This window comes from Rhodamnia argentea, chromosome 1 (genome assembly GCF_020921035.1).
Source record: "Rhodamnia argentea isolate NSW1041297 chromosome 1, ASM2092103v1, whole genome shotgun sequence".
NCBI lineage: Eukaryota > Viridiplantae > Streptophyta > Magnoliopsida > Myrtales > Myrtaceae > Rhodamnia > Rhodamnia argentea.
Genome location: NC_063150.1, coordinates 35,751,154 through 35,772,844, shown reverse-complemented (window position 1 = coordinate 35,772,844; position 21,691 = coordinate 35,751,154). Strand labels below are relative to the sequence as shown.

The 21,691-nt window shown below is 43.1% G+C and overlaps 4 protein-coding genes across 4 annotated transcripts; all 4 read left to right on the top strand.

Moving 5' to 3' along the window:
* The first annotated feature begins 1,535 nt into the window (after positions 1–1,535).
* On the top strand, positions 1,536–4,023 carry LOC115733213 (G-type lectin S-receptor-like serine/threonine-protein kinase LECRK3). The gene has a single exon (XM_030663881.2). It carries the CDS (start codon positions 1,545–1,547, stop codon positions 3,858–3,860), a length of 2,316 nt encoding a protein of 771 aa, XP_030519741.2. The 5' UTR covers positions 1,536–1,544; the 3' UTR covers positions 3,861–4,023.
* A 1,084-nt stretch (positions 4,024–5,107) lies between these two features.
* Positions 5,108–7,681, top strand: LOC115731916 (G-type lectin S-receptor-like serine/threonine-protein kinase LECRK3). The gene has a single exon (XM_030662596.2). The coding sequence runs from the start codon at positions 5,188–5,190 to the stop codon at positions 7,516–7,518; it is 2,331 nt and encodes a 776-aa protein (XP_030518456.2). The 5' UTR covers positions 5,108–5,187; the 3' UTR covers positions 7,519–7,681.
* Positions 7,682–13,940: 6,259 nt separating this feature from the next.
* On the top strand, positions 13,941–15,615 carry LOC115732598 (G-type lectin S-receptor-like serine/threonine-protein kinase LECRK1). The gene is made up of 2 exons (XM_048285724.1): positions 13,941–14,346; positions 14,863–15,615. Exons 1-2 carry the CDS (start codon positions 13,970–13,972, stop codon positions 15,452–15,454), a joined length of 969 nt encoding a protein of 322 aa, XP_048141681.1. The 5' UTR covers positions 13,941–13,969; the 3' UTR covers positions 15,455–15,615.
* A 3,269-nt stretch (positions 15,616–18,884) lies between these two features.
* Positions 18,885–21,266, top strand: LOC115730617 (G-type lectin S-receptor-like serine/threonine-protein kinase LECRK1). The gene has a single exon (XM_030661229.2). It carries the CDS (start codon positions 18,900–18,902, stop codon positions 21,249–21,251), a length of 2,352 nt encoding a protein of 783 aa, XP_030517089.2. The 5' UTR covers positions 18,885–18,899; the 3' UTR covers positions 21,252–21,266.
* The last annotated feature ends 425 nt before the right edge of the window (positions 21,267–21,691 follow it).

Sequence of the window (21,691 nt, the reverse complement as noted above, 5' to 3'; positions counted from 1 at the left end):
TGAAAGTTTTGGCATTGAATTGATCTTTTTTAATACTTAATTGATCGTTTTGAATATTTTGACACTAAAATGAGCGCCGTACATAAGTTTTGACACTTGTAGTGTACTTAGGTCTCCCATTTGAGGACTTGACCAACGTATAATGGACTGGATCTTTAAGCTATTGGGTCAAGCTACTTGCGTATTAAGATGTGAGACTAGCGTTGACACCCAATATGATTAGTTTTGTCCATTACAGCACCCATAGGCTACTTAATAAAAATGAATCTTCTTTTATTTTTCAGGAATCTTTATATCCCTTTCTTACCAACAATATTTACCATCTATTACATAAAGTTACCAGCCTTTATTTGAGTGAATTATCAACTCTTTTCTAATTTACCAACTATTTTTGTGTTATCAACTCTCATTTGAATTGTTCGTCATTGTTTATTTATTTTTGAAAAATATCAATTTTTTTTATTGAATTAACACTTTTTATTTTCCTAACTAACCAACTTTTTTAAATTTACCAATTTGAAAATTACCAACTTCAATTAGAGTAATGAGGTTACCGGTTGGTAACTCTAATTGAAGTTAGTACCCTTGGGCTTCCGTTGGGTTCTCGATTAAATTACCAACTAATTTCATGCTCCTAATTCTTATTTGAGCTATTTACAAACGTTTACTTATTTATTTATTTAAAAAATTGTTTACTTCTCTTATGTCTGACAAATAAAAAAGACTTCTCCCTATCAATAACCAAGTTTTTTTTTCCTTCTTACGAATGAATTAAATTTGCCAACCATTAGAGTAAATTGTCACCGTTTATTTGTATGACCTACCAGGTTTTTTTTAATTAAGTTATCAATTAATGAATTCTCATTTGAGTTGCTTTCCAATGCTTATGTTTTTTTTTTTGTTTAAATTTATCAAGTTTCCTACTGAGTTGCCACCTTTTTTCTACCTTTCTTAATAATTTTTATAATTTACTAACTCTTTTTAGAAATTACCAACCTTAATCAGATTGATTATCGACTACTTTACGAATAAGCTACCAATCAATTTTGTGATTGTCAATTCTGATTTGAGTTAATTATGAACGTTCATTATATATATATATATATATATATATTGGTAAGATTCATCAACTTTTTGTATCTCTACAAGATAGGAAAGTTTTCTTTTCACTTCGAGTCCTGGACCCACGACTGACCAATGGATGGTCAACCAAATCACATTGTTTTGACAAGATCGAAGCTTTGCCTTGATAAACAAACGTGGTTCCTTTTCCGCAGCAGATTCGTAATGTAAAATTCAAGTCTTCAAGCGCGTTGCCGTGCTTAACACACTGGAAGTCTTGAGATGACCTTGACCTAAAAAGCAGACCTTCCAAGAGTCAAGGTCTCTGTAAATGTGAGAGAAAAACAGCACTAAACACATTAACTTTGGATCTAGATGCGTAGCTCTATAAAGTACAAGCAAAGAGCTGATTCTTCACACACCAAAAAACAAGTTCAAACATTAAGACAGACTCAAGGGCTACATGTTTTCACTTTGCTTTGATGGCTGATTCAACCCTCCATTACAAGCGCTTCACTTCTGTGGTTGCTACACTTCCCATCCTTCTCTCATTTGCATTCATCTTCATACCTGCAACTTCACAGAGACAGACAAACATAAGCCTTGGTGCATCCCTCACCCCTACCTCCACCAACTCCTCATGGCTCTCGCCTTCCGGCCTCTTTGCGTTCGGATTCTACCAGAGAGACGGCGGTTACTCGGTTGGAGTAACTCTAGGCAGAACCGTGGTTTGGACAGCCAACCGAGACAGCCCTCCGGTGATGAGCAATTCCACCCTGCTCTTCACTGGTGGCAGACTTGTCCTGCAGTCTGCAGAAGTGCAAGATACGACCGTCGCCAATGCTAGCGAGGCGGCAGTCTCGGCTTCCTTTTCCGACACGGGCAATTTCGCTCTGTATAACTCGAGGGGGGACAAAATATGGCAGAGTTTCGATTTGCCAACCGATACCCTCTTGGCAGGGCAACAATTATCACCGGGCCAACAATTGCTTTCGAGCATTTCTTATAACGACCCGTCGACCGGTATCTTTTGCCTTGAAATGCAAATTACTGGAAACCTCGTGCAATATCCGATAGATAGTCCGCTGACCTATTACTGGTCGACCGATACCTATGGAATCAGTGACAATGCGGCACTAAATCTCGATACTGATGGTTCTCTCTACTTGGTGAACCCAACAGGTGACATTTTAGAGAATATCACCCGTAGTAGGGGACCTCCTGACGAAGGAATCATCCATCTTATGAGACTCGATCTGGATGGGATTTTGCGACTGTACTCATACAACGTGAGCGGGAACAACTTGTCCGTGGAATGGGTATCCTCTAATGACAAATGCAGCCCCGGTGGCGCATGCGGGTTCAACATGTTCTGTGTGATGATGGATCAGAACGCCAAGTGCGAGTGTCTCCCAGGATTCACGCCTGTGAATGGGGGCGACGGGAGATCCGGCTGCAAGAGGAAGTTCACCGCCCAAACCTGCGAGGGAACAGACCCCATTCCTGGATACAACATTCAAGCGGTCAATAACACGGTGTGGGAGAACACCACCTATGCCTCAATGACATTTTCGACCGGAAAAGAATGTCAAGTAGCATGTCTGCGGGATTGCAATTGTGAAGCCGTGATGTACAAAGAGGGAAACTGTGCAATGCAGAGGCTCCCTCTGCGATACGGCAGGAGAAACCTCGCCGAGTCGAACACTCTTTACATCAAGGTAGGTGAGACTGGATTGAAACGACCTTCTGGGAGAGAGGTTGCAATCGCGATTGCATCATCTGTTGCTTTTGCTTTAGTCACACTAGCAGTGTCTGGATTCTTGGTTTCCAAGTATCTTGCTCGGGTACACATAAGGCTTTCCGAGGAGGGAAACAATAGAATGATAGACGACGTTTCGCCGAGGTTATGTACTTATGAAGAGCTGAAGAAAGTGACCAAGGATTTTGCTGAAAAGATTGGCAAGGGAGCATTTGGGACAGTGTATAAAGGCACGCTGTCGAATGGCCTCGTGGTTGTTGCTGTTAAAAAACTAGAGAAGATCGCATCAGATGGGGATAGTGAATTCCAAACTGAGGTGAAGATTATTGGGAGGACGCATCACCGAAATCTCGTCAAGCTGCTCGGTTATTGTCTTGATGGAGACCACAGGCTTTTGGTGTACGAGTACATGAGCAACGGATCGCTCGCGGATCTGCTTTTTGCGCCAGAAAGACGACCTCTTGGGGATGAGAAGATGGAAATCGCTCGGAACATAGCTAGAGGTCTCCTCTATCTACATGAAGAGTGCGAAACCCAGATCATTCACTGTGATATAAAGCCACAGAACATACTAATTGACGAGCATAAGCATGCGAAGATATCCGATTTCGGGTTATCAAAGCTGCTGAAGCCCGATCAAACCAACACCATGACAAGGATGAGAGGAACGCGAGGCTATGTCGCGCCAGAGTGGCACAAGAATCTGCCGGTGACAGTGAAAGCGGATGTTTACAGCTTTGGGATCATGTTGCTGGAGATCATCTGCTGCCGAAGGAGTGTGGATTGGAACCTCCCTGATAAGGAAGCCGTTCTCGAAGAATGGGTCTACAACCTTTTTCGAGCGGGCGAACTGGAGAAGCTTGTAGATGATGAATTCATGGACAGAAGACAGCTGGAGAGAATGGTTAAAGTGGGTCTCTGGTGCATCCAGGAAGAGCCATCACTTCGGCCTTCAATGAAGAAGGTGCTTCTGATGCTCGAAGGCACAGTGGACATTCCAATACCTCCTTGTCCTTCTTCGATCCTCAGTGCCATCTAAACTCTCCACAACCGTGCCGATAGCCATCACGAACTGCTCCGACATGAAAGAAAGTGTATTAGATTGCTAATCCCATATGTAGAAACTATTCTAGGTCTCTTTTCGTGTGTAGCGCAAGGCTTGGCTGCCATTTCAAGGGAAATAAGTTCTCTATTCTGGTTTATGCTATTCATCCTTATGATCGAATATGGTTTAACGCATTGAACGGTCATGGAAGGAGAGGGCATACAGGTTTTGCCTCTTAACATTATGAATTCTATATCGGACTAAAATATCGATGCTTTTCGAACTGATCAGCTAACCTAATGATAAAGTTCAGAAAGAATTTCAAACTCTAGTACCACTTTGACATTTAAGTATAGATTAAACAGATGTACCGTTAGAGTAGTTTTTAGCCCTGGAGGCCGTCCCCTCGAGCTCCCGCCGAACGGGCTCAACGAGCGGCTAGAGACCTGCAGCATCGGCTCCGGAAGAAACCTCCAGATGGTACAAGTCAAGAATGTTTATATTCATATTCAGATTATACCAAATAATGGATAAGATAAGATATAAATATATTCGATTTACGCTTGAATTGGTGCATCTCTTGGTGTTCTTCCACAACAGAAATAGTCAACATATGGAAACCTTCAACCAAGTCTAACTATTCCTCAAATTTTCAAGGTCTAGTAAATGCTGGTTAAGTTAAAAAGCCCTTGTTTATTGGCAGAAAGACACCAAAAATGTCAAAATTTGTATACGCCACTTACTTTGATGCCAATTTTTTTGAAGAACGATTATTTGAGTTCCAACTATGATGAGCTTTGTCGGAAATCTTGCTTGGCTTTTTTTATTGATAACCTAATCCTATGTGGCTCGTCGGAGGATTCTAGTCAGCAATGCAAATATCTTTTTGATATTGCATATCCTTGATTGATTATATTTGATATTGCGTTTACCTTAGTTTGTAAATAAGCTCCATGTGCTCTTTTCTATTCACATCGAAAAATATTAAAATTCCTCCCTTCCACTTTACGTTCTTTAACTGCCTTGATAAACAGACGTGGCTCCTTTTCGACGGCAGATTCATAATGAAAAATTCAAGTCTTCAAGCGCGTTGCCGTGCTTAACACACTGGAAGTCTCGAGATGACCTTGACCTCAAAAGCAGACCTTCCAAGAGTCAAGGTCTCTGTAAATGAGAGAGAAAAACAGCACTAAACACATTAATTTTGGATCTAGATGCGTAGCTCTATAAAGTACAAGCAAAGAGCTGATTCTTCACACACCAAAAAACAAGTTCAAACATTAAGACAGGCTCAAGAGCTACATGTTCTCACTTTGCTTTGATGGCTGAGTCAACCCTCCATTACAAGCGCTTCCCTTCTATGGTTGCTACACTTCCCATCCTTCTCTCATTTGCATTCATCTTCATACCTGCAACTTCACAGAGACACACAAACATAAGCCTTGGTGCATCCCTCACCCCTACCTCCACCAACTCCTCATGGCTCTCGCCTTCCGGCCTCTTTGCGTTCGGATTCTACCAGAGAGAAGGTGGTTACTCGGTTGGAGTAACTCTAGGCAGATCCGTGGTTTGGACCGCCAACCGAGACAACCCTCCGGTCATGGGCAATGCCACCCTACTCTTCACTGGTGGCGGGAGACTTGTCTTGCAGTCTGCAGAAGCGCAAGATACGCCCGTCGCCAGTGCTAGCGAGGCGGCAGTCTCGGCTTCCTTCTCCGATACAGGCAATTTCGTTCTGTATAACAAGAGGGGGGACAAAATATGGCAGAGTTTCGATTCGCCAACCGACACCCTCTTGGCAGGGCAACAATTATTACCGGGCCAACAGTTGTTTTCAAACATTTCTTATACCGACCCATCGACCGGTATCTTTCGCCTTGACATGCAAACAAATGGAAACCTCGTGCAATATCCGATAGATAGTCCGGTGGGCGAGAACTATTACTGGTCGTCCGAAACCTTTGGAGTCAGTAACAATGCGACACTACATCTCGATAATGATGGTTCTCTCTACCTGGTGAACACAACAGGTGAAATTTTAAAGAAAATCACCCTTAGTAAGGGACCTCCCGATGAAGGAATCATCCATCTTATGAGACTCGATGTGGATGGCATTTTGCGACTGTACTCCTACAATGCGACGGGGAACAACTTGTCCGTGGAATGGGAATCTTCTAATGACAAATGCAGCCCCGGTGGCACATGCGGGTTCAACATGTTCTGTGTGATGATGGATCAGAACGCCAAGTGCGAGTGTCTCCCAGGATTCACGCCTGTGAACGACGGTGACTGGAGATCCGGTTGCAAGAGGAAGGTCACCGCCCAAACCTGCGAGGGAACAGACTCCGTCCCTGGATACAACATTCAACTGGTCAATAACACAGTGTGGGAGAACACCACCTATGCCTCACTGACACTTTCGACTGGGAAAGAATGTCAAGAAGCATGTCTGCGGGATTGCAATTGCGAAGCTGTAATGTACAACTACAAAGATGGAAACTGTGCAATGCAGCGGCTCCCTCTGAGATACGGCAGGAGAAACCTTGCCGAGTCGAACTCGCTTTACATCAAGGTAGGTGAGACTGGATTGAGAAGGCCTTTTAGGAGAGAGGTTGTAATCGCCATTGCATCGTCTGTTGCTTTTGCTTTAGTCACACTAGCACTGTCTGGATTCATTGTTTCCAAGTATCGTGCTCGGGCATGCGTAATGCTTTCCGAGGAGGGAAACACTAGAATGATGGACAACGTTTCGCCCAGATTATATACCTATGAAGAGCTGAAGAAAGTGACCAAGGATTTTGCCGAACAGATTGGCAAGGGAGCATTTGGGACAGTGTATAGAGGCACGCTGTCCAATGGCCTCGAGGTTGTCGCCGTCAAGAAGCTAGAGAAGATCGCATCCGATGGGGATAGTGAATTCCAAACTGAGGTGAAGATTATTGGAAGGACGCATCATCGGAATCTCGTCAAGCTGCTCGGTTATTGCCTTGATGGAGACCACAGGCTTTTGGTGTACGAGTACATGAGCAACGGATCTCTCGCGGATCTGCTTTTTGCGCCAGAAAGACGACCTTGTGGGGATGAGAAGATGGGAATCGCTCGGAACATAGCTAGAGGTCTCCTCTATCTACATGAAGAGTGCGAAACCCAGATCATTCACTGCGATATAAAGCCACAGAACATACTAATTGACGAGCATAGGCATGCGAAGATATCCGATTTCGGGTTATCGAAGCTGCTGAAGCCTGATCAAACAAACACCATGACAAGTATCAGAGGAACGCGAGGGTATGTTGCGCCAGAGTGGCACAAGCATATGCCGGTGACAGTGAAAGCGGATGTTTATAGCTTTGGAATCATGTTGCTGGAGATCATCTGCTGCCGAAGGTGTGTGTATTGGAACCTCCCTGATGAGGAAGCCATTCTCGAAGAATGGGTCTACAACCGTTTTCGAGCCGGCGAACTAGAGAAGCTTGTAGATGATGAACTAATGGACAGAAGACAGTTGGGGAGAATGGTTAAAGTGGGTCTCTGGTGCATCCAGGAAGAGCCATCACTTCGTCCTTCAATGAAGAAGGTGCTTCTGATGCTCGAGGGCACGGTGGACATTCCGGTACCTCCTTGTCCTTCTTCGATTCTCAGTGCCATCTAAACTCTCCCCAACTGCGCCGATAGCCATCAGGAACTGCTCCGGCAAGAGAAAAAATGTATTAGATTGCTAATCCCATATGAAGAAACTATTCTAGGCCTCTATTCATGTGTAGCACAAGGCTTGGCTGCCATTTCAATGGAAATAAGTTGTCTATTCTGTTTTATGCTACCCTTCCTTATGATCGGATATGGTTAAACGCATCGAATGCTCATGCCCTTTGATCTTTCCCTCATTTGCTGCAGTTTTATCAGTTTGCTAATGCTCAAATGGCAAAAAAGGGGAGAGAGTTTCAACAAGTATGATTCTGAAATTTCCTTTGATTAGATGAACAAAGGGCTTGAAACGTTCAGATGCTTGGAGCGCGTACGCGATGAATTTTTCTCTTTTCTCTTCCTTGGCAGCGCACTCTCTGCTTCTCTTCCTTTTCACCGAGCGAACCTGCAATATGAAGGAGGCGGCTTTGTATATGGGCTGAGGAGAGAGTGGGCTAAGGGCTTTGGGCTTAAGTGCGACATGCAATTGGGCTTATTTCCCTTTAATTCCTACAAGCCCACTTGTTACCGTTACCGAATGGACGAGCTAGAGAAGATTGTAGATGATGATTTAATGGACAGAGAGAAGACAGAGAGAATGGTTAAAGAGGATCTTTGGCTAAGATGATTGAGGATTTGAGAGAAAACTTAGGGTAAATCAACATTAAGAATGATACATTGAAGTTTGTCGATTAATGTCCGATTTGCCAGCCAGTAAAAATTGAGCATAAAAAACTAGGTGGATAGCTGCACATATTCAAAATACCTAAATAGATGTGGGAGCATATCATCATGGGCTTTATCATCGGTTTATCGAGGAAGCCAAGCAAAGTGGAAAAAAGGTTATATGGGTGACTGTCAATTGATTAACTAAATATGTATACTTTTTGTCATATTGATTCGACCTTTCACTAGAAGACATGGCAAAAGAGAATGCTAATGAGATAGTGAGGCTTCATCGAGTTCGAATGAGCATTGTCTCAAACAGATATCCTAAAATTATGTCTAATTTTTTAGGAGATTGCAAGGAGCGTTGAGTACTAAACTCAATTTATGTACAAATTTTCACCCACAAATAGATGGATAGTGAGAGAGAACGATTCAGACATTAGAGGATATGCTGAGATCATGGGTTATCGATTTTGATTGCTTGTGGGATGAACACCAACAGTTGGCGGAGTTCTCTTTTACTAACGACTAGCATTCCGGCATTAAGATAGCTCCTTGTAAAGCTTTGTATGGCAAAAAAATGTAGAACTCATATTTGTTTGGATGATGTTGGCGAAAAGAGATTAAGGGCCTATTTAGTAACTGGTTATTTCTCTATTTTTTTGTTAATTTGTTCATCGAAACAGAAAACTAACAGAAATTTGTTTGTGTACATCAGTTAATATTTTTCATTTCCCAGAATAGATAAGTGGCCAGGGTATAGATTTAGAGCAGAAACAAAAAGATGAACAATGTCATTTTAGAGAAACAAGCTTAGCGTAGCCTAATGCCATATTTACACAATCAACACAAACTCAGAGAAGATGACTTCTTCACAAGCAGAACATGGGCGTGACTGAGATCAACACTCTTCTTCATCACCATCATCAAATCAAGCTTCAACCGCATGGGCGTGGCTTCAAAGTGAGTGAAATTATAGATTTTATTGCAAATATGCTGGGCCGCCATTGTCGATCTGGGAAAGGGTCACCCTAACCGATCGGACTGAGGGCCGTCCTAGCTGATTTGCACAAGAAGTGGTAGGAAATTTCCAATTTTCACATTTGACTGAAAATCACTTCCATGCTTTGGCGAATATTCGATGTGGATTTTCATCTTCATCTTCTTATAGATAAATGTGAGTTAATTTTAACGGTGACTAATGTTAGCTCTGTTGATCTGGTTGAGTCTTGCTTGCTACTCTGTTATGTTCTATTTTGATGAAGAATAAATAGCTTGTTGCTGTCCAGATTAATCTTGCTGGATTCTGAGTTTAGTTCACTGCTCTCTTACATGTTGATAGTATAAAAAATTGTACAATTACCAAACCCGTTCTTATGCTTAGAAACTCGTCCTGAAAATAGAAATAGAAGAAATTATTTCCAAACATAAATTATTTTCTGGAATAGAAATGTTACCAAATGCACCCTAACCGGCTTAGAGTTTATACATCAGTCAGAAGAGAAAGTCAGATTGAATTGAGAACGTCTCAAAATAGCACAAGTCGTTAGAAAAGCTACGTAGATCATAAAACGGGTAAGGTGGAACAAAGTGTGGGAGATTATGTACTCTTCAAAATTTCTCCTATGAAGGGTGTTATGAAATTTGGCATGCGGGAGAAATTGAATCCATGATATGTGGGAGCATTCTTGATCTTATAGAAGATTGAGGAAGTTGCTTAGAAACTGGTTTTGCCTCAAGCATTATCTGGGGTACATAATGTGTTCTATGTTTCTTTATTGCGGAGATATATGCCAAATCCTAAACATGTACTGTATTTTATACCTTCGAGATTAAGGGAGAACTTCACGCATGAAGAGCAATCTATTTTTATCGTCAATATGAAGGATCAGGTGTTGTGAGGACACACTATCCCTTACGTGACATTTCAATGGCAAAACCACACTAATGAGAGGTAACTTGGGAGCTTGAGGGAGGAGGCAAGGTGCAAATGCCCTCACTTGTTTGATAATTGAGGTATGTCTAAATTTCGAGAATAAAGTTTTTGTATGAAGAGTAGATTGTAATAAATGAGCCCACACTAGGTAATGTCTCTTAAAGTCCAAGCCCAACCCATTTTATCTCCTCTTCAACAGATGAATCATTAAAGCCAGCAGAAAAAACAAGAAAAGAGAAGAAGGTCGTCCGTGAACAAGAAAACGACGAAAAAAAGAAAGAGCGATAAGTTTTCGTGCCTAGCCGTTTCAGAAGTCCGGACATGCTAAATCAACTCCCTTTTGCAACGCCTGATTAGTATCCAAGCCCATTGTTCGTCTAACCCGAATAATTTTCGGATTTAGACCATAATTTTGGAGTTATGTAAATTTTGAAATGTGATAATCGATTGAGGAGTTATTGAGCAGTGGATTTATATGCAAATGATAGTTTAGGGCATCGTGGAGTCATAGGGTTTCACGAAAATCGATTGCAAAGTGGTGTTTGATGGAAACAAATTTTGTGAAATTTCACATGCGAGTTAAGCGTACCGGACAAAGATGAACATTCGCTATGAAGGAGTTTCTTCATCAGTGCGTAGAAGTCTTTTTATTGATGATTAAGCCTAATTTAGTCGAGTCGTTTGTTAGAGTAGTTTATTACTCATATTTTGATGACGAGTTTCGCTTAATTGATAGGAATACAAGTGTGTCGGTTCGAGTAACCTTTCTTAAGTTGGTTTCAAGCTTTTTCACGTGAGTGGTTCTATATATTTTTTGAATTTGTAAACTCGTATTTTAAAAGCAATATGGATTAGTAATATTATGAGTTAAGAAACAACGTTTTTGAATGCATAAAACTAGATTGAGCATTTACTACCATTTGCCTATTTGAAATGAAAAAGTATCCATTGATTATAGTTAAAACTGATTACCAGTAAATGACTGTGACTTTGAGTATGGTTTATGAAAGATACTATATTTGATGAATTGAATCGTGAACATGTTCTGGTTTGAACCTGGTTTTCAGATGATTTCTGATTTTGGTTTGTTGGTTATTGGAGATTGGGATTGGTGGATTATGCTCATGTCGCTATGTCTAGAACCTATTGAGGGGGTAAGTACGCGCCTTGTTATCAGGACGTTCTTCTCGGCAAGGGAGGAAGCTTGATGTCCTTAGTCACAGGCGTTTATGGTGATCATAGTTAGATGTTGAGCATTTCGATTGAATTAATTGAGATCGATTAATGGAATAAACCATTAATGGTTGATTTGTTATTGTGAGTTAATGTTATTAATTTATCTTGTATGTAAAAAGATTCATCGGAAAGACGTAATCTACTTTTGATATTTCACACATACCATATTCTGAATTTTGGACTGATGAGCTATGAAATCGGTTTCTGTAGTTCGTTCGGCTTAGAAGAGATGCATTACTCACTGGTCTGTGATTGGTCATTCGATTCGTATTTCTTGTTTTTTAGGTTCTTCAACGAGCCGCAAGTTGAACGCAAGCGTTTTTGTTATCAAGATGACATCTTGATAGCGAGGATTTTCAGGTGTAAGTTGTTTACGCTTGAGATGGACTTGTTCATTTATTGTTGGATGGAGATGTATATATATCTTTTTGACGGATTGCAAAAACTCTCAGTCCTGTAGTCATATGGATGTATATATGTCGGTATCAGGTTGAGTTTTGGTTGTCTTCTTTGGGTGAATGGATGGCTGTGGCGTTAGCCCATCTTCTTGCAGAAGCGAGGGTGTGACATAATCAACCGTGATGAAAGCAGGATTCTAGGTTTGACATAAGCCACAAAAAACTTAGTATGAGATTTCCATGGAAAAGTCATACGCGAGAAAGTTACACCACGTCACCCTTATGATAAGGATTCCCCGTCCACGGGGTCTACCACCTTCGGACCCTTCCAATTCCTCTTAATTTCCAAGTCTCCGGCTGATCCATCAGTCAGTACGTCAATTCTATGCAGCAAAAAGAAGGATTCAAAAGTGCTAATCACTTTGAACTCGTGCTACCGTAGCAAACAATGCGAAAGGTCGGTCCGCCTATGACTATTCTAGTCCTGGCCTAATGTTTTTGTTTCACGTTTCCAGGAAACTGACTGGGCATGAAATGGAACCAAAACACACAGCCAAGGAAAGAGTCTTTATAAATAAAGGGTCAAGGCTTCCGGATGGAAATGATTTCTAGGAATAACATTTCTTGCTGTTTGCAAGGCAATTTCAAAGTTTACCCCGTCAAGAATACAAGGCCAAAAGCAGTAGACTTGACTTAAAAAAAAAAAAAAAAAAGAACTTGTTTGAACGGATCAGTCCCAAAAAAGAAGTCCCCGGGTTAAACCGGATTGGCCATCACGGGGAAGTGGAAGACTCACACCGGTCCTACGGAGGAGGCCCTCGGCCTACCACTTGACACGAGATAGAAAGCGTTCGAATCACCGGTGATTGAACGGATGTCACGAGAGATTTTTCCTGATCGAAGAGTTACAGATGTGTTGGGCTTACATGTGAGCCGAGATTGAACAATTTTCACTCAATGGTCCGCATCCTCCAAAATGAGAAGGCATGAAATGGTATTTAGACAAAACGGGTCATGATCAGACATCGCTGAAGAGTTCACATTATTTTGTCAGCATGTCTTATCGGTCAATCGTAAGACATTTCAAGCCGCTCGTAGAGAAAAAGAGGGAACTGACAACTGTGCCCGTCTCTGTTGAAGTAGAATTCTCTGCCTCTGGTCCGCCAATTAGCAGAGAAGACGACATATTAGTATTTGGAATCTGAGCTCTATAAAGCACACCCACGAGCTGATTCTTATTCTTCACACCACAAGCCTGTGCACATAGAGCCTCCATTTCACAGCACAGGCACTCCCTCTCCCTCTCTCCGGCTATGGCTGCTCCAGTTTTCTTTCTCCTCCCGTTGGCATTCCTGTTCATAACAACAACTTCCCAAGGACAGAAAAACATCAGCCTCTCCGACACTCTCACGCCCACCTCCAAGCTCCCGTGGCTCTCGTCTTCCGGCGCCTTCGCGTTCGGATTCTACCAGAGAGGCGACGGTTATTACGTGGGAGTCTTCCTTCCGGGGACTCCAAACAAAACCGTGGTCTGGACTTACAACCGAGATGACCCTCCGCTTCCAAGCAATTCCACTCTACATTTTGACAGCAGTGGCAGACTCGTCCTGCAGTCAGCACAAGCACAGGATGCATACGTCGCCACTCCTAGCGGTACGACCGCTTCAGCATCAATGCTCGATTCGGGCAACTTCGTTCTTTACAACTCTACCCATGGAGTCATATGGCAGAGCTTCGACACACCAACAGATACCATTTTAGGTGGTCAACGTCTATTGGCATCACAGGAGTTACATTCTAGTGCTTCGTTCACTGATCCATCGACGGGTCGCTTTCTCGCCATCATGCAGTTAGATGGAGTTCTTGCGTTATATCCCAACGGTACTTCATTCACTGCGGAGTATGGTTACTGGGATTCCGGGACTCCTGATAGTGGTCCGAGTGTGACGCTAAATCTTGAGGATGATGGTTTTCTCTACCTATTGAATCCCCAAGGTACATACCTTAAGAATTTCACGAGCCGAGGACTTCCTAAAGAAGATATGATCTATCGTGCGACGATTGACCCAGATGGGGTTTTCCGGCTGTACTCATACAACATAACCACGAAGGACGATTGGTCCCAGGTGTGGTGGGAGCCGACCGATGGATGCAGCCCCAAGGGCATATGCGGGCTTAATATGTTCTGTGCGAATATGGATCTGAATCCTCAGTGCCAGTGTCTTCCAGGATTCGCAACTGTGAGGGATGGCAACGACACTGCAGGGTGTGAGAGGAACTTCACTGCAGAAAGCTGCAAGACAATGGACTCCACGACCAGATACAACATTCAACCTGTTCTTAGCACCATATGGGAGGACTCAACCTATTCCACTCTAACATCGTTGACCAGTGAAGAATGTGCAGCAGCATGTCAGCAGGATTGCAATTGCGAGGCTGTTACATACGACGGTCAGTCCTGCAACAAGCAGAGGCTTCCTCTGAGATTCGGTAGGAGAGTCGTTGGCGGGAACTCAAACTCGGGACTTTACGTCAAGGTAGGTGATGCTCAATCTGGCGGAGATGGAAGCAATGGCTCTGTGCGGAAGGGAAAGGAAAAGTATACTCGGAGAGACATTCTGATTGCGGTTGCTTCATCTATTGCTTTCGCAATGGTAATGTTGGGGGTGTCTGGAATCATAGTTCACAGAAATCGCGTCTGGGTTTACGAAATGCTTCCAAAGGAGGGATTTCTCAAAACAATTGAAGATGTTGCTCCTAGGTCGTTTTCCTTCGAAGACCTGAAAAAAGTGACTGGAAACTTTTCGGAAGAGATTGGCAAAGGAGCGTTCGGAACAGTCTACAAAGGCACGCTGACGAAGAATCTGCACAGTAGCAAAGTCGTAGCTGTTAAAAAACTAGAGAAGATCTCATCTGAGGGGGAATATGAGTTCCAAGCTGAGGTGAAAACTATTGGAAAGACTTATCACCGGAATCTGGTCCGACTCCTAGGTTATTGTCATGATGGACCGAATAGGCTCTTGGTGTATGAGTACATGAGCAATGGGTCGCTTGCTGATCTACTCTTTAAACCTGAAAAGCAAGTCAATTGGGATGTGAAGATGGGATTAGCACTTCATATTGCCAGAGGCCTCCTTTATCTACATGAAGAGTGCGAGACGCAGATTATTCATTGCGACGTAAAGCCTCAGAACATATTGATAGATGACAACTTGCAAGCAAAGATTTCTGATTTTGGGCTGTCGAAGCTGCTGAAGCCAGATCAGACCAACACCACAACAGGGGTAAGAGGTACAAAGGGGTATGTCGCACCAGAGTGGCACAAGAATATGCCGGTGACTGTGAAAGTGGACATTTACAGCTTTGGGGTCGTGCTGCTGGAGATCATCTGTAGCCGAAGGAATGTGGATTGGAGCCTTCCTGAAGAGGAAGCTGTCCTCGAGGAATGGGTTTACTCCTGCTTCCAGGCTGGCGAGCTGGATAAACTGGTGGATTATCAAACTATAGACAAGAAACAATTGGATAGGATGGTTAAAGTCGCGCTTTGGTGTATCCTAGAGGAGCCATCTCTTCGTCCTTCAATGAGAAAGGTGCTGCTGATGCTTGAAGGCACGGTTGACGTTCCAATTCCTCCTTGCCCTACTTCCTTCCTCAGTGTCATCTAAATTTTCTTAGGAACTATGCTTCATCTCCACCAAAAGCTGCTCAGGTCAGAAATGAACTCGGTTATCTGTGATATAAGCTTTTCCAGTGTTTCTAGGTTCATACATCAACGCGCATTTTCTGTCTATCTTTACCATAGAAATATGTTCCCTGTTTGGTCCTATAAAGTTCTTCCTTCTTATAGCAAGCACAATAACTTTTGAGTTTATGTCAACAATGCCTTATTTTTCTGTGGTGGCAGAGTTTATCATTCTGGACCTGTTAGCTACCCATGAATTTATAAGAGCATAGTATGCATATTGAGGGAGAGGAGACAGCAATGTTTTGCCTACGGACAAATGGTCCATGTAAATGTTTGATGCTGTTCTGACTGATCGGCTGACATCGTGTGAATAATCGACAGAACTTTCCATGTTTCAACCTTCAACTGAAGGATTTAAAAGAGCACAGTATGCGTATTCAGAGAGGTGAAAATTCTGCCAGAGTTTCTTTGTTGCCCTTCTAAACAGGATTTGCATCTTTTCTGTGTTAAGAATATGAGATCGAAATGAGTTTGCTTTATGTGTACTCAGAGAGAATATCAGACATCTCTCGTGTGATAAGTGTGTTGAGAATCAAACTCAAATTTGATACAAGAAAGGGTACTACTTCTCACTCCTTTTGATTGTTCTCCTCAACTAATGCAATTTACAACTCAGAACAAAGATCCAATATCAGCTCATCAACAAGCACAGACATTTTCACTCTTTGATAAGTAACAAACACAGAAATTAAGCGTGTTCTCTCGTATTAGTATAGAGAAGACCCAAAGAGGTTCTCTCTTCCCGTGTTGCGTCTTTACAGTTTCTGCTTAATTGCTCTTCAAAATTGGGGGTTCTGGGTTGTTTCCGCTATCTTTTTAATTGCACATAGCTGAGGTCGAACCTCCCTATCACTGTTCTAGTGACATAGGTACGCCATAGCAATCAAGGATTTTTCAAGCTGCTAACTTATCCTTGTAGCCCCCTACTTCGCTCATAAAGCCCGCATAATACGCAGGTGGACAGACTTATTTTGTCCAGAGCTATTCAAAGATATGTCTAGTGCTGCTCACGTTTCACATTGCTTCAAATCTGTCGAGTCCACTAATGCAAAATCAAGGCCTTCACCTATATTATCATAGTCATGCATCTAACCCCAAGAAGTTCGGAACTTGCGTATGATTGCAACTTTTTTTAATAGACACCGCCCTAGTTCTGCAACTTTTCTTGCAAGCGTAGTTGCTTCCTCAGATGGCATTGACCTGACCAGCTCAAAGACTTTTCTTCTCAATTGTCTATTGGTGGGACTCTATGTCAAAAGCAAACACATTCCCATCGACATGCTTACCATTATGAAGCATAAGCAAGATCGAATTCTTCACCGGGACAAGCTAGATTCAAAGGCATTTTACCTGCTATGGCCACTTCACATTTGTTTTTCATCCCATGGTGATCATGTTCCCAACGGTAACTTCACAAAACCAGACCACGAAAAGCCTTGGCGCTTCTCTCACGCCCACCACCAATTCCTCTCGGCCCTCACCTTCAGGTCACTTTTCATTTGGATTCTACCAGAGGCGATGGCTAGTGAGTAGGAATTTTCCTTGCAGGAGATAAAACCGTGGTCCGAACTCCCAGACCAAGACAGTCCTCCAGTTTTTAACCAATTCCACACTGCGTCTCACTATTGATGGGAGGCTGCTTCTGCAGTCAGAGCTAGCAGAAGAGACTTATGTTGCTCCTAGAGGCATTGTCGTTTCAGCTCCAATGTTAGGCATCATGCTCGCAGTGAATTATTTGGAGCTCACACTCTTGGTGCAAATAATAGGATTCCTCTTGTTACATCCAATGCGATTCTCATTCTTCTGCTCGAAGGAGGCTGCCTTTCAGCATCAAACAGGAGATTTGCTGCTGAATCCATAGGCAGGCAAGAGACGACCCGAGTAATCCGTTCTCCATATATTGGAATACAAGAAGCTTCCTTGAACTCCATGCAAAAGCCAAGCAATTGGAGTATGTTTTCGTGGTGAGTATGGCTGATTGCAGCCATTTCAGTCATTCTCTTGATTATCCCTTTGTACACCGCCCCGAAAGAGTTCAAAGCCTCTTTGCTTTAGTACTAGTTTCCTCTATCAGATTCCACAACTTCATCGGTCCCTCATCGGCATTTTCTTGAAGTCGATGTCTCTGGATTATCCAAGATTGAAACCAGAGAAGAAGAGAGAGAGAGAGAGAGTTAAATTTGATCATACTTTTCGAGTCTGTCTAGTCATAGTTTAATTACTTTATCGTTTATCGTTTCATTATTAAGATGAATGTACCAAGCGAGGATTTCCAACTGCAAGCCCTCCTACAAATTTTGCTTGTGAAATTGTTAAAGTGAGAGAAGATGTGATATAGGAATCATCTATGTCTCTCACTCCCTAATTTAATAGTAACCCACCCTGGCCAATACCACGTTAGGGAGTTCATACTCAAAATTCAAGTACCTGATTGAAAATCATTATAAAAATTCCTTCGTCAACCCTAAGCGGGTGATCAATCTTGACTAAAGGAGGATTTAGGTTGATATAAGCGACGTGAAAAACGCTGATCAAAATACCCGTAGAAAAATCATACACAAGAATTTTTTTAAGACGCAACTTTCGGGCACTACGGGCTGATTGAGAGGGTGCCAATCACTTTCAACTCATTCTATTTTAATGATCTTGCCAAAGCCCAACAGATAACAATTCTAATCCTAGCCCCTGTTGTTGCTCTGACTTTCGAGCAATGTGACTCGGTACGAAACCAACACTTGACCAAAGACAGAGTCTCACCAAATAAAATATGAAGGCCTTCCAGATGAATATGATTTCTATTGGGTCACATTTGGTGTTTGGCCAACCTTCCTTTCAAGCTAGCACTGACAACTTTAAAAAAACCAAGAAGAAGAAGAAGGAGAAGGCTTGACTCAGAAAACTTGCTTGAACGGAGCCCTCCCCAGGTTAAACCCGATTGGCCGTTTACCGGGAAGTGGAGGACTCGCACCGGTCCTCGGAGGTGACCCTCGGCCTATAACTTGACATGAGATAGGAAACATTCGAGTCACTGGATTCATTGGACTTCACAAGAGATTCATCCGCACTAAAAGTTCAGATGTGTTAGGTTCACGTTTGAACCGAACCCGAAGCTCCTAGATTGAACAAGTTTCCTTCCATGGTCCAAATCAATCTGAAGACGCAGCCATGAGAAGAGAAAAGGAGGGGAACTAAATTGTGCTCTTTCTCTGTTGAAGTGGAATTATTTTCTTAAGAGTCATTTCTCTCTGCCTGTAGTCAGAGAAGACCCCATTGCATTTCGATCTTGAGCTCTATAAAGCGCACGCACGAGCTAATTCTTCACACCACAAGCCTTTATACATAGAACCTTCATTTCACAGCCTGTTATGGCTGCTCCAATCTTCTTTCTCCTCCCGTTGGGATTCCTGTTCATAACAGCCACTTCCCAAGGACAGAAAAACATCAGCCTCGCCAACTCTCTCACGCCCACCTCCAAATCCTCATGGCTCTCGCCTTCCGGCATCTTTGCGTTTGGATTTTACCAGAGAGGCAATGGCTATTACGTGGGAGTCTTCCTTCCGGGGACTTCGAATAAAACCGTGGTTTGGACTTATAACAGAGATAACCCTCCGCTTCCAAGCAATTCCACTCTGCATTTCGATAGCAGTGGCAGAATTGTTTTGTCGTCAGCACAAGCGCAGGATACATACGTCGCCACTCCTAGCGATACGACTGCTGCGGCTTCCATGCTCGATTCGGGGAACTTCGTTCTTTACAACTCTAACCAGGTCATCATATGGCAGAGCTTCGACACACCAACAGATACCATTTTAGGTGGTCAACGTCTATTGGCATCACAGGAGTTACATTCAAGTGCTTCGGTCACTGATCCATCGACGGGTCTCTTTCTCGTCATCATGCAGTTAGACGGAGTTCTGGCGTTATATCCTGATGGCACTCCATTCACTGCCGCGTATGGTTACTGGGATTCCGGGACACCTAATAATGGTCCGAATGTGACGCTACATCTTGAGGATGATGGGTTTCTCTACCTATTGAAACCCCCCGGTGTATACCTCGCGAACTTCACGAGCCAAGGACTTCCTAAAGAAGATATGATCTATCGTGCGACGATCGACCCAGATGGTCTTTTCCGGCTATACTCATTGAACATAAGCAGGAAGGACGATTGGTCAGTTGTATGGTTAGCCACGACCGATGGATGCAGCCCCAAGGGCATATGCGGGCTTAATATGTTCTGTGCGAATATGGATCTGAATCCTCAGTGCCTGTGTCTTCCAGGATTCGCAACTGTGAGGGATGGCAACGGCACTGCAGGGTGTGAGAGGAACTTCACTGCAGAAAGCTGCAAGACAATGGACTCCACGACCAGATACAACATTCAACCTGTTCCTAGCACCATATGGGAGGACGCAACCTATTCCACTCTAACATCGTTGACCAGTGAAGAATGTGTAGCAGCATGTCAGCAGGATTGCAATTGCGAGGCTGTCACATACAGCGATCAGTCCTGCAACAAGCAGAAGCTTCCTCTAAGATTTGGTAGGAGAGTCGTTGGCGGGAACTCAAACTCACTACTTTACATCAAGGTAGGTGATGCTCCATCTGGCGAAGGTGGAAGAAACGGCCTTGTGCAAAAGGATAATGATAAGCATACCCGGAGAGACATTCTGATTGCAGTTGCATCATCAATTGCTTTTGCAATAGTGATGTTGGCAGTGTCTGGAATTATTGTTCACAAGAATCGTGCCTGGGTTTACGAAATGCTTCCAAAGGACGGATTTCTCAGAACAATTGAAGATGTTGCTCCTAGATCGTATACTTTTGAAGACCTGAAGAAAGTCACTGGAAACTTTTCGGAAGAGATTGGCAAAGGAGCTTTTGGAACAGTCTACAAAGGCACGCTGATGAGGAATCTGCATGGCAGCAAAGTCGTAGCAGTTAAGAAACTAGAGAAGATCTCCTCCGAGGGAGAAAGTGAGTTCCAAGCTGAGGTGAAAACTATTGGAAAGACTCATCACCGGAATCTGGTCCGACTTCTAGGTTATTGTCATGATGGACCGAATAGGCTCTTGGTGTATGAGTACATGAGTAATGGGTCACTGGCCGATCTACTCTTTAAAGACGAAAAGCAAGCCAGTTGGGACGTGAAAATGCGAATAGCTCTTCATATCGTTAGAGGCCTCCTTTATCTACATGAAGAGTGCGAGACGCAGATCATTCATTGTGACATAAAGCCTCAGAACATATTGATAGACGACAACATGCAAGCGAAGATTTCTGATTTTGGGCTGTCGAAGCTGCTGAAGCCAGATCAGACCAACACCACAACAGGCATAAGAGGTACAAGGGGGTACGTCGCGCCGGAGTGGCACAAGAATCTGCCAGTCACTGTGAAAGCCGACATTTACAGCTTCGGAATAGTGCTGCTGGAGATCATTTGTTGTCGAAGAAGCGTGGATTGGAGCCTTCCTGAGGAGGAAGCCCTTCTTGAGGAGTTGGTTTACAACCGCTTCCAGGCTGGCGAGCTGGATAAACTGGTGGATTATCAAACCATTGACAAAAAACAATTAGAGAGGACGGTTTCAGTTGCACTTTGGTGTACTCTAGAAGAGCCATCGCTTCGTCCTTCGATGAGAAAGGTGCTTCTGATGCTTGAAGGCACCGTCGACGTTCCAATCCCTCCTTCTCCTACTTCCTTCCTCAGTACCATCTGAACCGTCTTGGCAACTGCACTTGCCACCACCAAAAGCTGCTCGGGTTAGAAATGAATTAAGTTGTTTTCACTGTCGGAGCAGATAACATGTTTCTAGTTTTATTCATGCAACATGCATGGTCTGTCTGTCGTGGCAATGGAACTAAGTCCCCTGTTCTGTCCAGTGCAATTCTTCGTTCTTTTAGGAAGTAAAACCACTTTTGAGTTCATTTCAACAATTCCTTACTTTCCTGTGGGGCAGATTCAGTGTATCAGCAGCACGCATCCTATTAGCTGCCACGAATTTAAAAGAGCATAGAATGCGTATTGCGGGAAAGGGGAGAACAATATTTCGCCTGTGAACAGATTGTCCATTTAAATGTTCGATGCTGTTCTGACCTGCGAAAGGTTTATACAGTGTACTTCTCGTTCCTTTTCATTATTCACCTGAACTGATGCAAT